At 39.4% G+C, this 25,336-nt stretch overlaps 1 protein-coding gene across 6 annotated transcripts in view; it reads right to left on the minus strand.

Annotated features, from left to right (window-relative positions):
- FAM13A (family with sequence similarity 13 member A) overlaps positions 1–25,336 on the minus strand; it is a 775,968-nt gene that overhangs the window by 568,472 nt on the left and 182,160 nt on the right. For all 6 annotated transcript variants that reach the window (XM_053703428.1, XM_053703423.1, XM_053703425.1 and 3 more), the window contains one exon: positions 6,957–7,137. In XM_053703428.1, coding sequence (XP_053559403.1) covers positions 6,957–7,137 — 181 coding nt within the window. The remainder of the gene's footprint in view (positions 1–6,956; positions 7,138–25,336) is intronic.

Below are 25,336 nucleotides of genomic sequence, written 5' to 3' on the forward strand. Positions count from 1 at the left end.
TTTAAGAAGCACAAAAAGCTGTTACAGTTGAAATAACAATGAACCAAATTAGTTATAGCAACCAAATTTTTACAGTAAATGTATTAAGTTAGCAAAGGATTGCACCCACCAGCAAATGGATGATTAACCCCTTAATACCCAAAAACGGATAACAATTTAATAATTAAAGTTTTTATCACAGTCAAACACACTGTCACAGGTCTGCTGTGACTGATTACCTCCCTCAAAATGAATTTTGAAGACCCCTGAGCTCTCTAGAGACGTCCTGGATCATGGAGGATGAAGTAGGAAGATTGTGACTGAATTTTTACTGCGCAAAAAAGCGCTAAAATAGGCCCCTCCCACTCATATTACAACAGTGGGGAAGCTCAGTTAACTGTTTCTATGCAGAAACAAAAGTTAGCCATGTGGTAAAAATCATGCCCCAATAAGTTTTATCACCAAGTACCTCACAAAAAACGATTAACATGCCAGTAAACGTTTTGAACATACATTTTAAAAGTTATGAAGTGTTATTAATAAGCCTGCTACCAGTCGCTTTTACTGCAGTTAAGGCTCACACATTACTTTAGTATTAAGAGTATTTTCTGAGTCAAATTCCATTCCCTAGAAAAATACTTCAGTGTACACACACTCCTCAGCCTAATACCAGTCGCTACCACTGCATTTAAGGCTGAACTTACATTACATTGGTATCAGCAGTAATTTCTCAGTCAATTCCATTGCTTAGAAAAATAATTTACTGCACATACCTCGTTTGCAGGGGGCCCTGCATGCTATTCCCCTTTTCTGAAGTTACCTCACTCCTCAGAATGTGCGAGAACAGCCAGTGGATCTTAGCTACGTCTGCTAAGATCATAGAAAACGCAGGCAGATTCTTCTTCTAATGCTGCCTGAGAAACAAACAGCACACTCCGGTGCCATTTAAAATAACAAACTTTTGATTGAAGAAATAAACTAAGTTTAAAAACACCACAGACCTCTCACAACGACCTATCTTTAGTTAGGTTGCAAGAGAATGACTGGATATGACATGTGAGGGGAGGAGCTATATAGCAGCTCTGCTTGGGTGATCCTCTTGCAACCTCCTGTTGGGGAAGAGATATAATCCCATAAGTAATGGATGACCCGTGGACTGACTACACTTAACAAGAGAAAAGACAATTAAATAGCGCTTAGTCTGAATTTTAAATGAGCAATTGATTATATCTGAACAATTTTAAAATGTAATTCAATTTGCTGCCCCCCACATCAGTCAATCACAAACTCATACATATAAACTGAAATCTTGCACATGTTCAACAGTAGCTGATGTCTCAAAGGTGTGCATATAAAAGATTGTGCACAATTTCATAATAAAGTAGATTGGAAAGTCTATTAAAACTGCATGCTCAATCTGAATCATGAAAGGCTTTAGTTTCCCTATAAGCTTCCTTAACTATGGAGTCATAACTATCAAGGGCCACCAAGTCTGTTTCCATATCATAGAGATAAGTAGATAATAGTTACTAAAGAATAATAAGTATCTGTTCCACAATTACATCCATAAATCCTGATGGAGGGCAATAGTTAGCAAGCAAATCTCCCTTTGCTATAAAGCACAAGTAAATGCAGCACACACTCAGTACTGCTAAACGACTAGGACACAAAAGTAACTTACCAGGGGGTAGGGTTAGAGGCCTTAGTCTAGGATAAATAATACTGTTATTGAAAGAAGATTCAAGAAGCACCAAATCTGTAGAGCTTGACAGTATTTGCCACAGAGAATTCAAGATAATTTACAAATTTAACTGAGAGTTGGAGTAGTACACAATATTGTGACCAGACATGGCTGCTGACCGGAGGTTCCCTCTAACATGCTAATGTTACCACATTTTGCAGATTTAAGTGTAAAAAAAATCTTGTGCATCCACCACTACCAGTCTCTGGCCTAGATTTAGAGTTCGGCGGTAGCCGTCAAAACCAGCGTTAGAGGCTCCTAACGCTGGTTTTAGGCTACCGCTGGTATTTGGAGTCAGTGATTAAAGGGTCTAACGCTCACTTTACAGCCGCGACTTTTCCATACCGCAGATCCCCCTACGCCATTTGCGTAGCCTATCTTTTCAATGGGATCTTTCTAACGCTGGTATTTAGAGTCGTTTCTGCAGTGAGCGTTAGAGCTCTAACGACAAGATTCCAGCCGCCTGAAAAAAGCAGGAGTTAAGAGCTTTCTGGCTAACGCCGGTTTATAAAGCTCTTAACTACTGTACCCTAAACTACACTAACACCCATAAACTACCTATGTACCCCTAAACCGAGGTCCCCCCACATCGCCGCCACTCGATTAAAATTTTTAACCCCTAATCTGCCGACCGCCACCTACGTTATACTTATGTACCCCTAATCTGCTGCCCCTAACCCCGCCGACCCCTATATTATATTTATTAACCCCTAACTTGCCCCACACAACGTCGCCGCAAGCTACTTAAAATAATTAACCCCTAATCTTCCGACCGCAAATCGCCGCCACCTACGTTATCCCTATGTACCCCTAATCTTCTGCCCCTAACATCGCCGACCCCTATGTTATATTTATTAACCCCTAATCTGCCCCCCACAACGTCGCCGACACCTGCCTACACTTATTAACCCCTAATCTGCCGAGCGGACCTGAGCGCTACTATAATAAAGTTATTAACCCCTAATCCGCCTCACTAACCCTATCATAAATAGTATTAACCCCTAATCTGCCCTCCCTAACATCGCCGACACCTACCTTCAATTATTAACCCCTAATCTGCCGACCGGAGCTCACCGCTATTCTAATAAATGTATTAACCCCTAAAGCTAAGTCTAACCCTAACACTAACACCCCCCTAAGTTAAATATAATTTTTATCTAACGAAATAAATTAACTCTTATTAAATAAATGATTCCTATTTAAAGCTAAATACTTACCTGTAAAATAAATCCTAATATAGCTACAATATAAATTACATTTATATTATAGCTATTTTAGGATTAATATTTATTTTACAGGTAACTTTGTATTTATTTTAACCAGGTACAATAGCTATTAAATAGTTAAGAACTATTTAATAGTTACCTAGTTAAAATAATTACAAATTTACCTGTAAAATAAATCCTAACCTAAGATATAATTAAACCTAACACTACCCTATCAATAAAATAATTAAATAAACTACCTACAATTACCTACAATTAACCTAACACTACACTATCAATAAATTAATTAAACACAATTGCTACAAATAAATACAATTAAATAAACTAGCTAAAGTACAAAAAATAAAAAAGAACTAAGTTACAGAAAATAAAAAAATATTTACAAACATAAGAAAAATATTACAACAATGTTAAACTAATTACACCTACTCTAAGCCCCCTAATAAAATAACAAAGACCCCCAAAATAAAAAATTCCCTACCCTATTCTAAATTTAAAAAGTTACAAGCTCTTTTACCTTACCAGCCCTGAACAGGGCCCTTTGCGGGGCATGCCCCAAGAATTTCAGCTCTTTTGCCTGTAAAAAAAAACATACAATACCCCCCCCCCCAACATTACAACCCACCACCCACATACCCCTAATCTAACCCAAACCCCCCTTAAATAAACCTAACACTAAGCCCCTGATGATCTTCCTACCTTGTCTTCACCATGCCAGGTTCACCGATCCGTCCTGGCTCCAAGATCTTCATCCAACCCAAGCAGGGGCTAGACATCCACTGAAGAAGTCCAGAAGAGGGTCCAAAGTCTTCCTCCTATCCGGCAAGAAGAGGACATCCGGACCGGCAAACATCTTCTCCAAGCGGCATCTTCTATGTTCTTCCATCCGATGACGACCGGCTCCATCTTGAAGACCTCCAGCGCGGATCCATCCTCTTCTTCCGACGACTAGACGACGAATGACGGTTCCTTTAAGGGACGTCATCCAAGATGGCGTCCCTCGAATTCCGATTGGCTGATAGGATTCTATCAGCCAATCGGAATTAAGGTAGGAATTTTCTGATTGGCTGATGGAATCAGCCAATCAGAATCAAGTTCAATCCGATTGGCTGATCCAATCAGCCAATCAGATTGAGCTCGCATTCTATTGGCTGTTCCGATCAGCCAATAGAATGCGAGCTCAATCTGATTGGCTGATTGGATCAGCCAATCGGATTGATCTTGATTCTGATTGGCTGATTCCATCAGCCAATCAGAAAATTCCTACCTTAATTCCGATTGGCTGATAGAATCCTATCAGCCAATCGGAATTCGAGGGACGCCATCTTGGATGACGTCCCTTAAAGGAACCGTCATTCGTCGTCTAGTCGTCGGAAGAAGAGGATGGATCCGCGCTGGAGGTCTTCAAGATGGAGCCGGTCGTCATCGGATGGAAGAACATAGAAGATGCCGCTTGGAGAAGATGTTTGCCGGTCCGGATGTCCTCTTCTTGCCGGATAGGAGGAAGACTTTGGACCCTCTTCTGGACTTCTTCAGTGGATGTCTAGCCCCTGCTTGGGTTGGATGAAGATCTTGGAGCCAGGACGGATCGGTGAACCTGGCATGGTGAAGACAAGGTAGGAAGATCATCAGGGGCTTAGTGTTAGGTTTATTTAAGGGGGGTTTGGGTTAGATTAGGGGTATGTGGGTGGTGGGTTGTAATGTTGGGGGGGGGGGTATTGTATGTTTTTTTTTACAGGCAAAAGAGCTGAAATTCTTGGGGCATGCCCCGCAAAGGGCCCTGTTCAGGGCTGGTAAGGTAAAAAAGCTTGTAACTTTTTAAATTTAGAATAGGGTAGGGAATTTTTTATTTTGGGGGTCTTTGTTATTTTATTAGGGGGCTTAGAGTAGGTGTAATTAGTTTAACATTGTTGTAATATTTTTCTTATGTTTGTAAATATTTTTTTATTTTCTGTAACTTAGTTCTTTTTTATTTTTTGTACTTTAGATAGTTTATTTAATTGTATTTATTTGTAGCAATTGTGTTTAATTAATTTATTGATAGTGTAGTGTTAGGTTAATTGTAGGTAATTGTAGGTAGTTTATTTAATTATTTTATTGATAGGGTAGTGTTAGGTTTAATTATATCTTAGGTTAGGATTTATTTTACAGGTAAATTTGTAATTATTTTAACTAGGTAACTATTAAATAGTTCTTAACTATTTAATAGCTATTGTACCTGGTTAAAATAAATACAAAGTTACCTGTAAAATAAATATTAATCCTAAAATAGCTATAATATAAATGTAATTTATATTGTAGCTATATTAGGATTTATTTTACAGGTAAGTATTTAGCTTTAAATAGGAATCATTTATTTAATAAGAGTTAATTTATTTCGTTAGATAAAAATTATATTTAACTTAGGGGGGTGTTAGTGTTAGGGTTAGACTTAGCTTTAGGGGTTAATACATTTATTAGAATAGCGGTGAGCTCCGGTCGGCAGATTAGGGGTTAATAATTGAAGGTAGGTGTCGGCGATGTTAGGGAGGGCAGATTAGGGGTTAATACTATTTATGATAGGGTTAGTGAGGCGGATTAGGGGTTAATAACTTTATTATAGTAGCGCTCAGGTCCGGTCGGCAGATTAGGGGTTAATAAGTGTAGGTAGGTGTCGGCGACGTTGTGGGGGGCAGATTAGGGGTTAATAAATATAACATAGGGGTCGGCGATGTTAGGGCAGCAGATTAGGGGTACATAAGGATAACGTAGGTGGCGGCGGTTTACGGAGCGGCAGATTAGGGGTTAAAAGTGTAATGCAGGGGTCAGCGATAGCGGGGGCGGCAGATTAGGGGTTAATAAGTGTAAGGTTAGGGGTGTTTAGACTCGGGGTACATGTTAGAGTGTTAGGTGCAGACGTAGGAAGTGTTTCCCCATAGGAAACAATGGGGCTGCGTTAGGAGCTGAACGCTGCTTTTTTGCAGGTGTTAGGTTTTTTTTCAGCTCAAACAGCCCCATTGTTTCCTATGGGAGAATCGTGCACGAGCACGTTTTTGATGCCGGCCGCGTCCGTAAGCAACTCTGGTATCGAGAGTTGCATTTGCGGTAAAAATGCTCTACGCTCCTTTTTTGGAGCCTAACGCAGCATTTGTTTGAACTCTCGATACCAGAGTTAAATTTATGGTGCGGCCAGAAAAAAACCCGCGGAGCGTTAACAGCCCTTTTACCGCCGAACTCTAAATCTAGGCCTCTGAGCCTAGACTAGTGCTGATGGATTTGTTTACTGCACATTTACTAACCTGACATTTAAGCTTGTGCACTATTGAATTAGAGCATTTAATATTTGAAGATTTTAAAGGGAAGAAAAATGCAGAAAATGCCAATGTTTCTTTGCCTTCATTTTGTTATTTGAAATAGCTGCTTTTGCCTGTTGAAACGGCAACTTATACCGATGTAATTTTTGTAGAAAAGTTTTGTACACAGAAGGCAATGGCACTAATTAACCACACAATGGGGGGTAAAAGAGAGATATTATTGTATCTTAAATAGCTGGTTGTGCTCATTGAACCCCCAGCCATAATTAGCAATTCAATACCTAACTATTAGGCTGTGTGTTTAGACAGAAATAACATAAGCAGGTCTGCTCTGCCTGGAGCTTTAGTCCATTTATAAAGACATGTCCCTTAGGACAATAGGTGCTGGATTTAATGAGCACAGCTAGTTATGGCTAATATAAAAATAAACATGAAGGAACACTTTCAGTAGGTACGAGAAGCCGTTAAGAACACAACAAGAGGAAAAACATTTTATAATACAATGTCCCTTTAAAGTTTGTTCAGGAGCCAGAATGCATTGTGGTCCTCAGCAGGACACAGCTTGTTAAGCAATCATGAGTGGCATATGCACACAGGTGAGCATTGTATGTCCCTTTAATCTATTCTCATTGCTAACTGGTGAATGAGTTTTCTGCTATAAAGGTTTATGCCCAACAACAAGAATATGTAAAATACATATAGTGAAAATCTACTTACTGGAAACAACTTGGTCCAAAAACTGTGGCCAAATTGTAGATGCTCATTTTGTTTTCTCCCTGGTGGTCTACCACCTGTGTCAGGAAGTGGCACAGGTACTTTAGCAGGCTGTAGTGAGTATCAGGCAGTTCTTTAATCAAGTCCTTTAGTTTATGCTTCCTTTGTGTTTCACTTCCGCTGTCTGTGGAGAAAATCAAATTAAAATATTAACTCAAATCCATACATCTAAATTAAAATTAAAGTAGTTGCAGAGACAAGGCTGGTGAATTAGCTATATTCAAAACGTAAACATGTTGCTTTTCAAATACAATAAGCATACAAACAATCTGTTCATTCTTAAAAGTCACAAAGCTAGTCTGGCATTTATTGCATGCTTCATAGCTCATGTAAAGTGCAAACTCATCATGTGTTCAGCTTGGCTTATGTAAGACTGTTACAGCTCTTTGAAGTAATGCACCGTTTCTTGATGTTAAAGTGATGACTTTATAGGTCTTGGGGGGGGAGTACTGAATGGCTGCCAAATGCCGTTAGAGCCCATGCATGAGAATGAGTCCTTGTTAACTTGCCATTGCTCATACTTTTCAGTGTCAAGTTGCTGTAAGAATTCTCCTTACATAATATAAGTATTTGTTCATGCAGTTCCTCCACTTCCACCTAATAGCTAAACAAATGTAACCATGGATTCCTATTCAGTAGCAATTATATCTAAATTCCAGAATGTTCCAAAGACTTTAGTCCTACTTCTTGCAATTCAAAAAACTTTGAATTTTTTTTCAGCAGGCCCAGCAGATTCACAATATACCATTAATATATTTCTAATTCATGGCATGTAAAAAATATTGAAAATGGCCAGTGATCACCTTACTAAATTGTGATCAAGGGTAGACACGCGAAATAGGGACACACATGAGTTTTGGGGGGTTATAATATAGATTAGAGAGGCCCAATTGTGCAGTACAGAAATAAAAACACTTTTGTTTTCTTGCAAGGTGTTCACCGTTACCACAGTGATCACCTGACTATACAGACAACATTTATATATATTTTTTTAAGAGAGGGGGTTATCTACTAAAAAATAAACTTTATTAGGGGTCACTTGACATAACAGATTTTTTTATTGTGTATATAATGTAACATCCTCAAGCAAATCAAAGTATTTTTTTTTTTTTTAAAAGGATCTTACTGCTCCAAGACCACCAGGAGATGATTCTCTTGTAAATGAGGAGTCCTGGAGTTTTGTAGCTGCTAAGAGCTGAGATTTAGGGTTTGAATACCCCCCCCCCCATCCAGCTACTTGGTTCAGCCCCTTTGTGACATCACCACGTCATGTGCATTGAATGGGCTAAAGAGATAGTGTACTTCAGTTAGATTTACTTTATAGTAGGGTGAACTTATCATCATCATTAAAAAAAGAGCGATGTCCTGTGGGTGCCGGAGACGCTTAGTTTAGCGAGGAGACAGCGGCAAAGAAAGGGTACATTTAGCACACTTCTTTTGCAAAGTCATCAATATAGGTCCGATTTATTTTTAGTGGTGGTAAATCCTAGTATTTTTCAAAATGTTAGGATTAAAGGGACAGTCAACACTAAAAATAAACTAGCTTGAATTTTGAATGCATTACTTACAACACGACTATTGCAAACATCCTTATTCACATCCTATAATACAGACTGTATCGATTATTTTTTTTTAAAAACAACTGCCGTTCTAAGCCAAAAAACTCCTCCTATCTTGACGTCACTCTCAGGCTGATTCTAACTGCAAATCACAGGAGTGTCGGCCACGACGACTCCTGAGCGTTCACACCCAATTGCGCATGCGTAAATCGTCTGTTGCGTCAGTATCTACCTCTTTATACCCGGAACTGTGTAAAGGTTCCCTATTCGGCGACGGACCAGCACAACAGGTATGAGATGTTTTTATAGTAGTCAGTGACATGCTGGCTTTCCTCTTTACCCCATTGGCTGCCAGAGAGAGCTGCTGCCAGTCTAGTGGTTAGTTCATACAATAGCGATACATTACAGTTATTTGGCCGATTAGTATAACGCTGTTTCTCGTACTAATCACTCCAGCGTTATACTTATAGACGTCCTTATGCTGTTTGTGGCTTATACTGGGCTTTACCTTCCGCTTCCTCACACTAGCTGGCACGCTTCAGAGTGATGGCTTCCACCAAGTTAAAAGTGATCCGCATCGCGCTTAAACCGCACACGTTCACATGGGATGGGGTAAAAAAATCTGCAGGGCTCATCTAAATTGTTACTTTACATGGCTACCCATTCGTCAAGGAAAGGGTTATTACAGTCTTGGAAATAACATGAGGGGCAGGGGGTGTGTCTTCCTCGCTGGTAACTAGTGCTAGCTGTCAGACAGGGCTATTCCGCATTCAGAAGTCTTAGCAAAATGTGCTGTGGCTTGTCATACATAGTTTTGTAAATGTTGTTTGTGATAGCTGTTTAAAAACCTGCTGTGGAAAGCAGTTTAGAGAGGCCTCCCGTGTCATGTGATATGAGTTAGGGGATTCGGTGACAGCTGGGCAGGTATCGCCTCTGTAGCCTGAGGCCTGAGTCACTGTGCCAATGTATGGGGTACCTGAGCCTGTTACGTTTGGTGGCATAACACTCAAGGTACCTTATACCAGTCTGCCCATGCGAAGTAAATGCAGACGCTACATGGGGTGGATACCTAATGCTGCATTATGACTGGTAGTGGTTGTTTATGTTTTGTAGGGGGGTTAGGGCTGCCATCCGTAGAGATGGTAAGAATGGGTCTGTAATTCACTAGATGTATAGTTGAGGTATAACATAATTCCACCGTTGTGAATGTAGAAACGGTTACTGATATACTAATTAAAACAAAAGCTGCACAAAAGAAAAGGAGCAGCATGCGACTTCAGGGAGAGCATGGGACTGGTGCGACACTAAAATACATCCCTGCCTCTTCCTGCAATGTAAAAAAAAAAAAAAAACGGACACTATGCGCATGCGGCAGTTGTTAGAATCTTTGGCGGGCACTACAGAGTTTCAAACTAGCCGTGGGGAAGAAGAAGATGAGAGAAGCAGTTATGGAGCCATGTTTTTTTACCCAAACGGCTCAGAACGGCAGTTGTTTTTTTTACAGAATCGATTCAATCTGGATTATAGGATGTGAATAAGGATGTTTGCAATAGTCGTGTTGTAAGTAATGCATTCAAGCTAGTTTATTTTTAGTGTTGACTGTCCCTTTAACCATCGCTTTGTTTTTTTTTTAAAATAAAAATTTTAAAAAATACTATTTGTCCCCGCCTGTAAGTCACAATCTTCTCTGCCTGTGTGTTTGGTTTGTTTGTTGTGTTCTAAAATGCAAATAATAGTTGAAATTTATTTAAGACAACAATAATGACCTGATTACAGTACTGTACTATCTTTCTGAGGGTACCGTGTATACAAAAGTATTAAAAACAAAATAAAACTACCTTTACTGTACATATATAAGCTGTATTAGGACATGTAAATATTGCTTAAATGACATGAGATATTGTTGTATACACTTTCTCCATCCCCTCTCCTCCCATCTTATAGATACAAATATTCCAATCCTTTTCCAGTCAAGCAGTTACGATAAAGGGTTTTCTACTTTTAATCAAAAGTTTAATCATGTATACAAGAGAGCAGCAGTTAACCTTTTTTTCATTCAGTAAACATTTTTGATGTGTTTACGTAACAGCTATTTAATTGTACAGTATTTAGACTAACAGGAAGTGCAACTAATACTATTGCTCACAGGCTGACAGTGACATTTCACACATAATACATGAACATACATTTATGGTTAAATGGTTTTAATTATTGCATTTTATATTAGATGACATACAGAAACAATAATAAGAGATTACCAAAATAAAGAAAAGGGAAAAGGGAAAAGACTAACAGCATCACCATTAACAGAGTTGTTTCCCAACATCACAGATCTTTTCAAATTTTCAATGTTACATATCTCCGTCCTCTCATTCTAGTCCCAAGGAGACAGTCATCTATTACATACTTTGAAACTATTGCAAACAAATATCTAAGGTACCATGATACCTTTACATTATCCAGTCTCCTTGTTTCATGGCCATGCCTGAAAGATGTTACAGATAAAACGTTACTGCATAAATTGGGTTAGTAATTAAATATTTGAATTTTTTCCAATAACAGAGAGAACATCTCCTAATCTGTGATATTGATGCTTGAATTTATACATAAACAGGAAATGTCTAGTCAGGAGGAAAAAGAAAAACCCTGGAGAAAACAAACTAAAATAAAAACTTCACATTCTCTTGAAATGCATACATTGTATCTCATAACATTACATGCCCTTTGCGTTTCTAAATTAGGCATTATCATCTGGTCCATATTGTATCATTTATATGTATTGTATTATATTATAGTGCTGGACATTATGCTGTTAGTTCGCTATTCATGACTCAATAAAACCAGATCTTTTCAAAATTTTCTCATGTGCCTAGAATCCATGCTATTTTATTTTTTATTTCTATCCATGAGGGAGCCCCTGTCTTCCAATATTGTGCTATACACGCTCTTGTAACTGTGCAAAGTATCCTTATTAAAGTGTTAATGGCTGAGCTATATTTTCTGTTGCGTATATGTAATAAAGATAGAGATATTGTAAGGTGCATCTCTTCTTCTAGAAGGATACTAACTAGAGATGATAATGAATCCCAGATTTGTTTAAAAGTGCCTACTTCCCCACAGCCTCTATAACAGCGGTTGGAGCCTGTCTGGGACATGTGTGACGTTATTACTGGTGTTAGATACCATCTAAAAGCTGTTTTAAGGGAATTTTCCCGTAAGTCAGCACTCAGCAGACCTTTACTGACAGAACTGAGAATCTCCTCCCATTTCTGTTTCTCTCAAGTGTCTCCTATGTCTTCTTCCAATTTAAGCATAAGTGGGGTTTTAGTGCTACTGTAGTCTGTATGTATAGAAATGTATAAAATAGAAATTGAGTGTTTCGGCCTATGTTCTGAAGTATACATTCTTTCTAGTGCTGTGATAGAGCGGTTTGTGGTGGCAGTTACATATTTCTGTATAGATTACCAAATTTGGAGGTACAGAAACCGCTAAAGATTAATAGGTGTACGTTTATTCTGGATTTGGGTGTATGTCATAAGTTTCCTATTAAGCAGCATATCTGCTACCCCGTATAGGCCCTTGTTAGCCCATTTATCTATAGTACTGTGTGTGTCTTTGGGAAATAGTTGCCTAAGCGGAATCATTAACGAGTTGGAGGGCAAAAGTTCATCGGGGGTTGTCATCCATTTCCTAGCTTGTGTTGTAGATTCATATAAAGGTGATTTGTGTGCACTTGCTTTACCTATTCTATAGTTCCAAATCACGTAATCTGTGTACTTTATTCCCCCATTTTGTGCCTCTAGTTTAGGCCAGAGGATGTCATCTTGTTGCCTCCCCAGCAACATTGTTTGAGAGACTCTCGCGGCCTTGTAATAATCAAGCAGGTTAGGCATACCTACTCCCCTCAAGTTTTTGTGTCTTGTTAGAGTGACTGACGGTATTCTCCCTTTTTTGTTGCCTCCTACATATGCTAATAACTCTGCTTGTAAAGTTGAGAGCTCCATAGTTGGAATGTTTAAGGGTAGGGTTCTGAATAAATATAGCAGGTGAGGAAAGATATTCATTTATGTATATCCTGTCTAATGGTTTTGAGAAGTGGTATATAGTTATATTTATATAGTTGGTGAAGTTTGGGGGTTTGTTGGACTCCTAGGTATTTAATATAGTTTTTAGCCCAAGTGAATTCAAAGTTTATCTCTATGTTTTTTTTAGTGGATGGTGGTAGGGAAATCTGCAGGGCTTCACATTGGTTGAGGTTGATTTTGTATCCCAATATCTGTGAGAATTTGTCTAGTGTGTTGTATAAATTTGGCAGAGTTATGAGAGGTTTAGTGATCGTTAAAAGGATATCATCTGCGCAAAGAGTTAATTTATACTCTGAGTTGGAAATTTTAGCTCCAGAGATATCTGGCGAGAGTCGAATTCTGGCTGCAAGAGGTTCAATACAGATGGCAAATATTAAGGGAGAAAGGGGGCAGCCCTGTCTTCTGCCGTTTAAGATAGGGAATGATTTAGATATGTAGCCTGCTGATACAACTTGTGCTGTCAGTGCGAAGTAGATTACCTTGATTGCAGTTATGAAGGGACCTGTAAAACCTATTTGGTGAAGAACTCTTATAATGTATGTCCAATCTATTCTGTTAAACGCCTTCTCCGCATCCAGTGATAGAAGCAGATAAGGCGTTTCTGTCATGAGCATACATTTAAAGGGACATTGTACACTAGATATTACTTTGCAGAAATGTTTTGTAGATTATCCATTTATATAGCCCACCTGGGGGTGTTTTTTTGTAAAAATGTATAGGTTTTGCTTATTTTTAAATAACATTGTGTATAGCCAACCTGGGAGTGTTTTTTGTAAAGATGTATAGGTTTTGCTTATTTTTAAATAACATTGTGCTTATTTTCACATTCCAAACTAAGCCTCAAAGTTTTATATGTATACTGATGTCTACAGACTCCCTGCTTGCTCCTGTTTGTCTAATGTGTCTTTTCATATGCAGGGGAGGGTGAAGTGCCTGCTATTCCTGCTTTCCCAGCCTAACCTCATCAACAGTGCTAAATTGGGAGTTTCTAAGTAAGTTTTTAAAAGGTTTTATACTGGATTTTTAGATCAGTATCTGTGCATATTCTTCTTTATAATAATGTCTATTACATGTAGTTTTATGAAAACTGGTGTATACTGTCCCTTTAAAAAAATACATGAATGCATTTTCAAATAGAATAAAGAAATTATTTTAAGCATGTCAGTTAAACAGCTTAAACTCTGGTATTAACCATTAACATAAGTATATAAAAATTTAGATTTCATGATATGTATCTACTAAAACTCCCATTAACGTTAATGTATAATTGTGTGGACAAAAAATATCCATAAGCTTTTCAACTGTAATATGATTTATCCAATGAGATGATATGTCTGCTTTGGGGTCATTAAGAGAATTGTAATTTCATAATTTACCAGTGCAAATTAAAATGTATATTCCCTTTGTTATTTCAAATGTTTACAAACATTAATATTGTGTTTGCTACAAGACCAATAATAATAATAAGAATAATTAAATATCTTTATTTAATATATTAATATTATATTTTAAATAATTAAAATGGTAAAAATGTAAGAAGGTACAAAATTAATATATCTCAAGTTCTGTTAATTGTACAATTTATTTTATTTTTTTTAAAGTTGGGTAATCTATACCAAACCAAACATTATATATTTTTTATAGAACTATATAGATGTGAACTATTTTTCATGAGTATATATTTAACCTCTTTAGTGAGGAGCATACAAGTGGGTTATACTGGATTTGACATGCACAGTGCAGAGTAAAATCCTCTCCTTTCTCTGCATTTTTTATTGCTTGTAAGCATCAATAAGTGGTGTCACCATTTACACAGCGAGGAAGTGCCCAAAGGCAGAGGCACTTCCTCACTGCTTTGGCAGAAAGGGCCCCAACCTCAGGCCCACAGCAACTAGAGCAAGGTTGGACATATTTCTTCAAAATCTAGGACTCGGCTCAAAAATGTAGGAACCATCTACCCATCAGAACTTCCAGGAAACTGTTGTTAAAGAGGAAAGGGCTCTAATGAAGGCTCTATCTCCGCACCTTATAATACTTAGAGGAAAAAGTGATACCAATATTGACCATCCAGCCAACAGGTGATTTCGATAACAGCAATTAATATACAGTATATAAAGGCATTGGGCCTATTTTGAGATTATGTCTGAGCATTTTTCTCTCTCTCTGCGTCTCTCATATTTTAATAGCAATCTATTCAGGATGATTTTATTAGTGCAAATATTTTATGGCGGGTTTTGTTGGGAATCATAGCATAAAATAACAATATATGAGCGGCAGGCATAAAAGCATATCGTTATTGTCAAAATAAAGAAGTTTTAAAATGTATATACTATTTTATAGTAGGATAATTTATTCCGGCACATTTTCTGTACAGAATGCAAAATGATACAAAGTGCCAAAAAAATAAATATTTTCTAATTTTTCGATTTTTAATGACCACTTTGTGTTTTGCGAAACATGTATAGTATCCTAAATTTTGCATTGCTGATGGGTAAATTAATGTTAAAATGTCAAATCATTAAAGGGACGCTGAACCCCAATTTTTTCTTTCGCGATTTAGATAGAGCATGCAATTTTAAGCAACTTTCTAATTTACTCCTATTATCAAATATTCTTCATTCTCTTTGTATCTTTATTTGAAAAGCAATTATGTAAGTTTAGAAGCCAGCCTATTTTTGGTGAACAACCTGGGTTGCTCTTGCTGATTGGTGGATAAATTCACCCACCAATAAACAAGTGCTGTCCATGTCTGAACCAGAAATTGTCTGGCTCCTTAGCTTAGATGCCTTCTTTTCCAAATAAAGATAGCAAGAGAACCAAGAAAAATTGATAATAGCAGTAAATTTGAAGGTTGATTAAAATTGCACGCTCTATCTGAATCATGAAAGACAAAATTTGGGTTCAGTATCCATTTAAGGTATTGTTTTCAGCAGACATTAAATAAATTATTCTCATGCTATATATATATTTATTTATTTTTAACTAAGGAGGCTATAGAAAATTACATAAAAAATAGTTTGCATTCTGCATGGTAGCTTTTTGGTTAGGTAAATCAGTAAACTAGAGTTATTTTTTTCAAAAAGTTCATGATCTGGTTAAAAACGCAATATATTATTTGGGTGGGTGTTTGACCGAAAAAGTACTAGTACTGATGCTTAAATCAGGTAGTGCAAAAATGTTTTGATATGGCTTAGAGTGGGGTGTAAAATGTTGAATTGCATTAATAAAGTGTTGTAATTTATGTCTGGATGCTTAAAAAAAATGAACATACCAGCATAAATTTAGTATGAAATAAATGTTTGGTTGGTGCTTTGACAATTAACAGTTCAAGTACTTTCTGAGTGTCAGTGCAAACAAGTGAGTAACAAGACAGGAACAGCTGGGAAACCGCAGTTGTTAGCCTGAAGCAAATAGACTTAATTTTCTGGCTTGGGAAGACAAGCTATTTTTGGACTGAAGCTCCTAGCAGACAGATTCCTTCACTGCCAGCCCTGTATGTTCCAATATTCAAGTGCACTAAGTTATCACATTAAGGAAGGTTGTACCTCTGGCTATCAACGTTGCCTGTCTATGAATCTCAGGGACAGTACTAGATTATTTTCGGTGTACTTTTACAGGTTTTAAAAATATTTCCATCTCAAATATTTGTTAACGGCATACTGACTTAGCAGTACTGACCAGCTCCTTCATTTTAAACTTAAGTTGTTTCTACATAAAACTTTTAAGACTCTAATCTCAATTCCATGAGAGTTGTAAACTGGCAGGATTACTGGTGGATTAAAAGAACATTAAAAACAGAATTTATGTTTACCTGATAAATTTCTTTCTCCAACGGTGTGTCCGGTCCACGGCGTCATCCTTACTTGTGGGATATTCTCTTCCCCAACAGGAAATGGCAAAGAGCCCAGCAAAGCTGGTCACATGATCCCTCCTAGGCTCCGCCTACCCCAGTCATTCGACCGACGTTAAGGAGGAATATTCGCATAGGAGAAACCATATGGTACCGTGGTGACTGTAGTTAAAGAAAATAAATTATCAGACCTGATTAAAAAAACCAGGGCGGGCCGTGGACCGGACACACCGTTGGAGAAAGAAATTTATCAGGTAAACATAAATTCTGTTTTCTCCAACATAGGTGTGTCCGGTCCACGGCGTCATCCTTACTTGTGGGAACCAATACCAAAGCTTTAGGACACGGATGAAGGGAGGGAACAAATCAGGTCACCTAAATGGAAGGCACCACGGCTTGCAAAACCTTTCTCCCAAAAATAGCCTCAGAAGAAGCAAAAGTATCAAACTTGTAAAATTTGGTAAAAGTGTGCAGTGAAGACCAAGTCGCTGCCCTACATATCTGATCAACAGAAGCCTCGTTCTTGAAGGCCCATGTGGAAGCCACAGCCCTAGTGGAATGAGCTGTGATTCTTTCGGGAGGCTGCCGTCCGGCAGTCTCATAAGCCAATCTGATGATGCTTTTAATCCAAAAAGAGAGAGAGGTAGAAGTAGCTTTTTGACCTCTCCTTTTACCTGAGTAAACAACAAACAAGGAAGATGTTTGTCTAAAATCCTTCGTAGCATCTAAATAGAATTTTAGAGCGCGAACAACATCCAAATTGTGCAACGAACGTTCCTTCTTTGAAACTGGTTTCGGACACAGAGAAGGTACGATAATCTCCTGGTTAATGTTTTTGTTAGAAACAACTTTTGGAAGAAAACCAGGTTTAGTACGTAAAACCACCTTATCTGCATGGAACACCAGATAAGGAGGGGAACACTGCAGAGCAGATAATTCTGAAACTCTTCTAGCAGAAGAAATTGCAACTAAAAACAAAACTTTCCAAGATAATAACTTAATATCAACGGAATGTAAGGGTTCAAACGGAACCCCCTGAAGAACTGAAAGAACTAAATTGAGACTCCAAGGAGGAGTCAAGGGTTTGTAAACAGGCTTAATTCTAACCAGAGCCTGAACAAAGGCTTGAACATCTGGCACAGCTGCCAGCTTTTTGTGAAGTAACACCGACAAGGCAGAAATCTGTCCCTTCAGGGAACTTGCCGATAATCCTTTTTCCAATCCTTCTTGAAGGAAGGATAGAATCCTAGGAATCTTAACCTTGTCCCAAGGGAATCCTTTAGATTCACACCAACAGATATATTTTTTCCAAATTTTGTGGTAAATCTTTCTAGTTACAGGCTTTCTGGCCTGAACAAGAGTATCGATAACAGAATCTGAGAAACCTCGCTTTGATAAAATCAAGCGTTCAATCTCCAGGCAGTCAGCTGGAGTGACACCAGATTCGGATGTTCGAACGGACCCTGAACAAGAAGGTCTCGTCTCAAAGGTAGCTTCCAAGGTGGAGCCGATGACATATTCACCAGATCTGCATACCAAGTCCTGCGTGGCCACGCAGGAGCTATCAATATCACCGACGCCCTCTCCTGATTGATCCTGGCTACCAGCCTGGGGATGAGAGGAAACGGCGGGAACACATAAGCTAGTTTGAAGGTCCAAGGTGCTACTAGTGCATCCACTAGAGCCGCCTTGGGATCCCTGGATCTGGACCCGTAACAGGGAACTTTGAAGTTCTGACGAGAGGCCATTAGATCCATGTCTGGAATGCCCCACAGCTGAGTGACTTGGGCAAAGATTTCCGGATGGAGTTCCCACTCCCCCGGATGCAATGTCTGACGACTCAGAAAATCCGCTTCCCAATTTTCCACTCCCGGGATGTGGATAGCAGACAGGTGGCAGGAGTGAGACTCCGCCCATAGAATAATCTTGGTCACTTCTTCCATCGCTAGGGAACTCCTTGTTCCCCCCTGATGGTTGATGTACGCAACAGTCGTCATGTTGTCTGATTGAAACCGTATGAACTTGGTCCTCGCTAGCTGAGGCCAAGCCTTGAGAGCATTGAATATCGCTCTCAGTTCCAGAATATTTATCGGTAGAAGAGATTCTTCCCGAGACCAAAGACCCTGAGCTTTCAGGGATCCCCAGACCGCGCCCCAGCCCATCAGACTGGCGTCGGTCGTGACAATGACCCACTCTGGTCTGCGGAATGTCATCCCTTGTGACAGGTTGTCCAGGGACAGCCACCAACGGAGTGAGTCTCTGGTCCTCTGATTTACTTGTATCTTTGGAGACAAGTCTGTATAGTCCCCATTCCACTGACTGAGCATGCACAGTTGTAATGGTCTTAGATGAATGCGCGCAAAAGGAACTATGTCCATTGCCGCTACCATCAACCCGATCACTTCCATGCACTGAGCTACGGAAGGAAGAGGAACGGAATGAATTATCCGACAAGAGTCCAGAAGTTTTGTTTTTCTGGCCTCTGTTAGAAAAATCCTCATTTCTGAGGAGTCTATAATTGTTCCCAAGAAGGGAACCCTTGTTGACGGGGATAGAGAACTCTTTTCCACGTTCACTTTCCAGCCGTGAGATCTGAGAAAGGCCAGGACGATGTCCGTATGAGCCTTTGCTCGAGGAAGGGACGACGCTTGAATCAGAATGTCGTCCAGGTAGGGTACTACTGCAATGCCCCTTGGTCTTAGCACCGCTAGAAGGGACCCTAGTACCTTTGTGAAAATCCTTGGAGCAGTGGCTAATCCGAAAGGAAGCGCCACAAACTGGTAATGTTTGTCCAGGAATGCAAACCTTAGGAACCGATGATGTTCCTTGTGGATAGGAATATGTAGATACGCATCCTTTAAATCCACCGTGGTCATGAATTGACCTTCCTGGATGGAAGGAAGGATAGTTCGAATGGTTTCCATCTTGAACGATGGGACCTTGAGAAATTTGTTTAAGATCTTGAGATCTAAGATTGGTCTGAACGTTCCCTCTTTTTTGGGAACTATGAACAGATTGGAGTAGAACCCCATCCCTTGTTCTCTTAATGGAACAGGATGAATCACTCCCATTTTTAACAGGTCTTCTACACAATGTAAGAACGCCTGTCTTTTTATGTGGTCTGAAGACAACTGAGACCTGTGGAACCTCCCCCTTGGGGGAAGTCCCTTGAATTCCAGAAGATAACCCTGGGAGACTATTTCTAGCGCCCAAGGATCCAGAACATCTCTTGCCCAAGCCTGAGCGAAGAGAGAGAGTCTGCCCCCCACCAGATCCGGTCCCGGATCGGGGGCCAATATTTCATGCTGTCTTGGTAGCAGTGGCAGGTTTCTTGGCCTGCTTTCCCTTGTTCCAGCCTTGCATTGGTCTCCAAGCTGGCTTGGCCTGGGAAGTATTACCCTCTTGCTTAGAGGACGTAGCACTTTGGGCTGGTCCGTTTTTACGAAAGGGACGAAAATTAGGTCTATTTTTTGCCTTGAAAGGCCGATCCTGAGGAAGGGCGTGGCCCTTACCCCCAGTGATATCAGAGATAATCTCTTTCAAGTCGGGACCAAACAGCGTTTTCCCCTTGAAAGGAATGTTTAGTAGCTTGTTCTTGGAAGACGCATCAGCCGACCAAGATTTCAACCAAAGCGCTCTGCGCGCCACAATAGCAAACCCAGAATTCTTAGCCGCTAACCTAGCCAATTGCAAAGTGGCGTCTAGAGTGAAAGCATTAGCCAATTTGAGAGCATTGATTCTGTCCATAATCTCCTCATAAGGAGGAGAATCACTATCGAGCACCTTTATCAGTTCATCAAACCAGAAATATGCAGCCGTAGTGACAGGGACAATGCATGAAATGGGTTGTAGAAGGTAACCCTGCTGAACAAACATCTTTTTTAGCAAACCTTCTAATTTTTTATCCATAGGATCTTTGAAAGCACAACTATCCTCTATGGGTATAGTGGTGCGTTTGTTTAAAGTAGAAACCGCTCCCTCGACCTTGGGGACTGACTGCCATAAGTCCTTTCTGGGGTCGACCATAGGAAACAATTTTTTAAATATGGGGGGAGGGACGAAAGGAATACCGGGCCTTTCCCATTCTTTATTAACAATGTCCGCCACCCGCTTGGGTATAGGAAAAGCTTCTGGGAGCCCCGGCACCTCTAGGAACTTGTCCATTTTACATAGTTTCTCTGGGATGACCAAATTTTCACAATCATCCAGAGTGGATAATACCTCCTTAAGCAAAATGCGGAGATGTTCCAACTTAAATTTAAATGTAATCACATCAGATTCAGCCTGCTGAGAAATGTTCCCTAAATCAGTAATTTCTCCCTCAGACAAAACCTCCCTGGCTCCCTCAGATTGGGTTAGGGGCCCTTCAGAGATATTAATATCAGCGTCGTCATGCTCTTCAGTAACTAAAACAGAGCAGCCACGCTTACGCTGACAAGGGTTCATTTTGGCTAAAATGTTTTTGACAGAATTATCCATTACAGCCGTTAATTGTTGCATAGTAAGGAGTATTGGCGCGCTAGATGTACTAGGGGCCTCCTGAGTGGGCAAGACTCGTGTAGACGAAGGAGGGAATGATGCAGTACCATGCTTACTCCCCTCACTTGAGGAATCATCTTGGGCATCATTGTCATTATCACATAAATCACATTTATTTAAATGAATAGGAATTCTGGCTTCCCCACATTCAGAACACAGTCTATCTGGTAGTTCAGACATGTTAAACAGGCATAAACTTGATAAGAAAGTACAAAAAACGTTTTAAAATAAAACCGTTACTGTCACTTTAAATTTTAAACTGAACACACTTTATTACTGCAATTGCGAAAAAACATGAAGGAATTGTTCAAAATTCACCAAATTTTCACCACAGTGTCATAAAGCCTTAAAAATATTGCACACCAAATTTGGAAGCTTTAACCCTTAAAATAACGGAACCGGAGCCGTTTTAAGCTTTAACCCCTTTACAGTCCCAGGTATCTGCTTTGCTGAGACCCAACCAAACCCAAAGGGGAATACGATACCAAATGACGCCTTCAGAAGTCTTTTCTAAGTATCAGAGCTCCTCTCACATGCGACTGCATGCCATGCCTCTCAAAAACAAGTGCGCCACACCGGCGCGAAAATGAGACTCTGCTTATGCTTTGGGAAAGCCCCTAAGAAATAAGGTGTCTAATACAGTGCCTGCCGATATTATTATATCAAAATACCCAAATAAAATGATTCCTCAAGGCTAAATATGTGTTAATAATGAATCGATTTAGCCCAACAAAGTCTACAGTCTAAATAAGCCCTTGTGAAGCCCTTATTTACGATCGTAATAAACATGGCTTACCGGATCCCATAGGGAAAATGACAGCTTCCAGCATTACATCGTCTTGTTAGAATGTGTCATACCTCAAGCAGCAAGAGACTGCACACTGTTCCCCCAACTGAAGTTAATTGCTCTCAACAGTCCTGTGTGGAACAGCCATGGATTTTAGTTACGGTTGCTAAAATCATTTTCCTCATACAAACAGAACTCTTCATCTCTTTTCTGTTTCTGAGTAAATAGTACATACCAGCACTATTTGAAAATAACAAACTCTTGATTGAATAATGAAAAACTACAGTTAAACACTAAAAAACTCTAAGCCATCTCCGTGGAGATGTTGCCTGTACAACGGCAAAGAGAATGACTGGGGTAGGCGGAGCCTAGGAGGGATCATGTGACCAGCTTTGCTGGGCTCTTTGCCATTTCCTGTTGGGGAAGAGAATATCCCACAAGTAAGGATGACGCCGTGGACCGGACACACCTATGTTGGAGAAATAATATATATACACAAATATACACACACACACACACATACATATATATATATATATATATATATATATATATATATATATTAAACAATACACTGCTTGGTGGCGCTGCACATTTTTTTCCATTGGGACTCAAATGCTGGACATTTTTAAAAATATATATATTTTTATTGGGTTTTCAAAAATACAGGATGTAAAAAGGTACAAGAAACAAGTAACATCAATCTATGACAGCAGAGACAATTTTAATTTTCCTTCAGTCCACAATTGAGGTCACATTTGGGCCGTTCACTGCTATATATCAAAAACAGGAAAGAAACAGATCAACTATTCATAACATATAGGCCACTTTGGATATTAGTAGCATATGATACAGTATTAGACTATGATACAATGGCCCCTATTTAACAAATTCTGTCGGATCTGATCCGACAGTGCGGTTCAGGTCCGACAGACCTCGCTGAATACAGGAGCTGCTGGTGCAACGCCGCCCCCTGCAGACAGATTGGCCGCCAGCAGGGGGTGTCAATCAACCCGATCATACTCGATCGGGTTGAATTGTGGCGAAGTCTGTCCGCCTGCTCAGAGCAGGCGGACAGGGTTGTGGAGCAGCGGTCTTTGTGACGGCTGCTTCATAACTGCTGTTTCTTGCGAGCCTGCAGGCTACCCAGAAACACGGGGCATCAAGCTCCATTCAGAGCTTGATAGATAGGCCCCAATGAGTTAAAGGGACATTTCATCCAAAATTGGAATCCACATGGATTCATTTCAGTTTTCAATAGAAGCATTTTTGCAATATACATGAATTAGCAAAAATGCTTCTAATAAAAGCTATAGCTGTTTAAAACGTGTATTTAAAGGGACAGTCTACAATAGTTATGGATAGATAATCCCTTTATCACCCATTCCCCAGTTTTGCATAACCAACACAGTTATATTAATATACTTTTAACCTCTGTGATTACCTTGTATCTTCTGACAGCCCCTTGATCACATGACTTTTTATTTATTATCTATAGACTTGCATTTAGTACTGTGTTGTGCTAACTCTTAAATAACTCCACGAGTGTGAACACAATGCTATCTATATGGCCCACATGAACTAGCAGTCTCCTGTTGTGAAAAGCTAACATGTGATAAGAGGCTGTCTGTAGAGGCTTAGAAACAGACAGAAATGTTATGAATGTTATAAAATATATTAATAGAACAATGTTGGTTGTGCAAAGCTGGGGAATGGGTAGTAAAGGTATTATCTATCTTTTTAAACAATAACAGTTTTAGTGTAGACTGTCCCTTTAAAGGGACATTCCAGTCAAAATTTAAATGCACATAGATTAATTACATATTTGAATAGAAACATAATCTTCAATTTACATGTAATGGCAAAAATGCTTCTAGTAAAAGTTATCACTGTTTTAGTGTTAACATTGTTTTCTGCACGTGCATGTGACACATGGCTAGATATTGTCACTGCACCCACATTTTAAATACTGTAGCTGCTCGGATCATCACTGGGGTTTGTATCATGTCAGCAATTAACAAATTAAGTCATCACCAGATTTTACAAGCCCCTTAGGCTCTCTGAGCAAGTGCTGATTTTGCTAATGCATGTATATTACAAAATTGCTTCTGTTAAATACCAAAATGCACTCATGTGGTTTCCAATTTTGGCTGTAATGTCCCTTTAAGTATGCTCCGTGCATTTTAAACAAAGCACATGCTCAGAGAGCCTAAGCTGCTTGTATCATCTGGTAATGACTCAATTTGTTAATTGCTAATATGATACAAGCAAAAAAACAAAACAAGCAAAGAAAACCCACAGAGATCAGATACATAGGTAGAAACCCAATGTGGAAGTAAGGAAGAAACTTCCACGAAAGAGTGCGGTATCAGATACATAGGTACTTATTATGCTTCATCAACTAGATGAACCTTCTGAAACATGAGTAGACCGACTCTTGGGCTCCTAGTTAAAGGGACCGTATACTATAAAATTGTTTTTCCCTTAATGTGTTTCCAATTACTTTTTTTACCAGCTAGAGTATAAAATGTATGAGATTTGCTTTTTTAAGGTTTATTTGTGTATATGAATTAGCCGATTTTGTGTTTTGAAGCCAAAACCTAATAAAAACAGAATTTATGCTTACCTGATAAATTACTTTCTCCAACGGTGTGTCCGGTCCACGGCGTCATCCTTACTTGTGGGATATTCTCTTCCCCAACAGGAAATGGCAAAGAGCCCAGCAAAGCTGGTCACATGATCCCTCCTAGGCTCCGCCTACCCCAGTCATTCGACCGACGTACAGGAGGAAATATGCATAGGAGAAACCATATGATACCGTGGTGACTGTAGTTAGAGAAAATAATTCATCAGACCTGATTAAAAAAACCAGGGCGGGCCGTGGACCGGACACACCGTTGGAGAAAGTAATTTATCAGGTAAGCATAAATTCTGTTTTCTCCAACATAGGTGTGTCCGGTCCACGGCGTCATCCTTACTTGTGGGAACCAATACCAAAGCTTTAGGACACGGATGAAGGGAGGGAGCAAATCAGGTCACCTAAATGGAAGGCACCACGGCTTGCAAAACCTTTCTCCGAAAAATAGCCTCCGAAGAAGCAAAAGTATCAAATTTGTAAAATTTGGCAAAAGTGTGCAGTGAAGACCAAGTCGCTGCCTTACATATCTGGTCGACAGAAGCCTCGTTCTTGAAGGCCCATGTGGAAGCCACAGCCCTAGTGGAGTGAGCTGTGATTCTTTCAGGAGGCTGCCGTCCGGCAGTCTCATAAGCCAATCGGATAATGCTTTTAAGCCAAAAAGAAAGAGAGGTAGAAGTTGCTTTTTGACCTCTCCTTTTACCAGAATAAACAACAAACAAAGAAGATGTTTGTCTGAAATCTTTAGTAGCCTCTAAATAGAATTTTAGAGCACGGACTACGTCCAGATTGTGTAACAAACGTTCCTTCTTTGAAACTGGATTCGGACACAAAGAAGGTACAACTATCTCCTGGTTAATATTTTTGT

Source organism: Bombina bombina, chromosome 2 (genome assembly GCF_027579735.1).
Source record: "Bombina bombina isolate aBomBom1 chromosome 2, aBomBom1.pri, whole genome shotgun sequence".
Classification (NCBI taxonomy): Eukaryota; Metazoa; Chordata; class Amphibia; order Anura; family Bombinatoridae; genus Bombina; species Bombina bombina.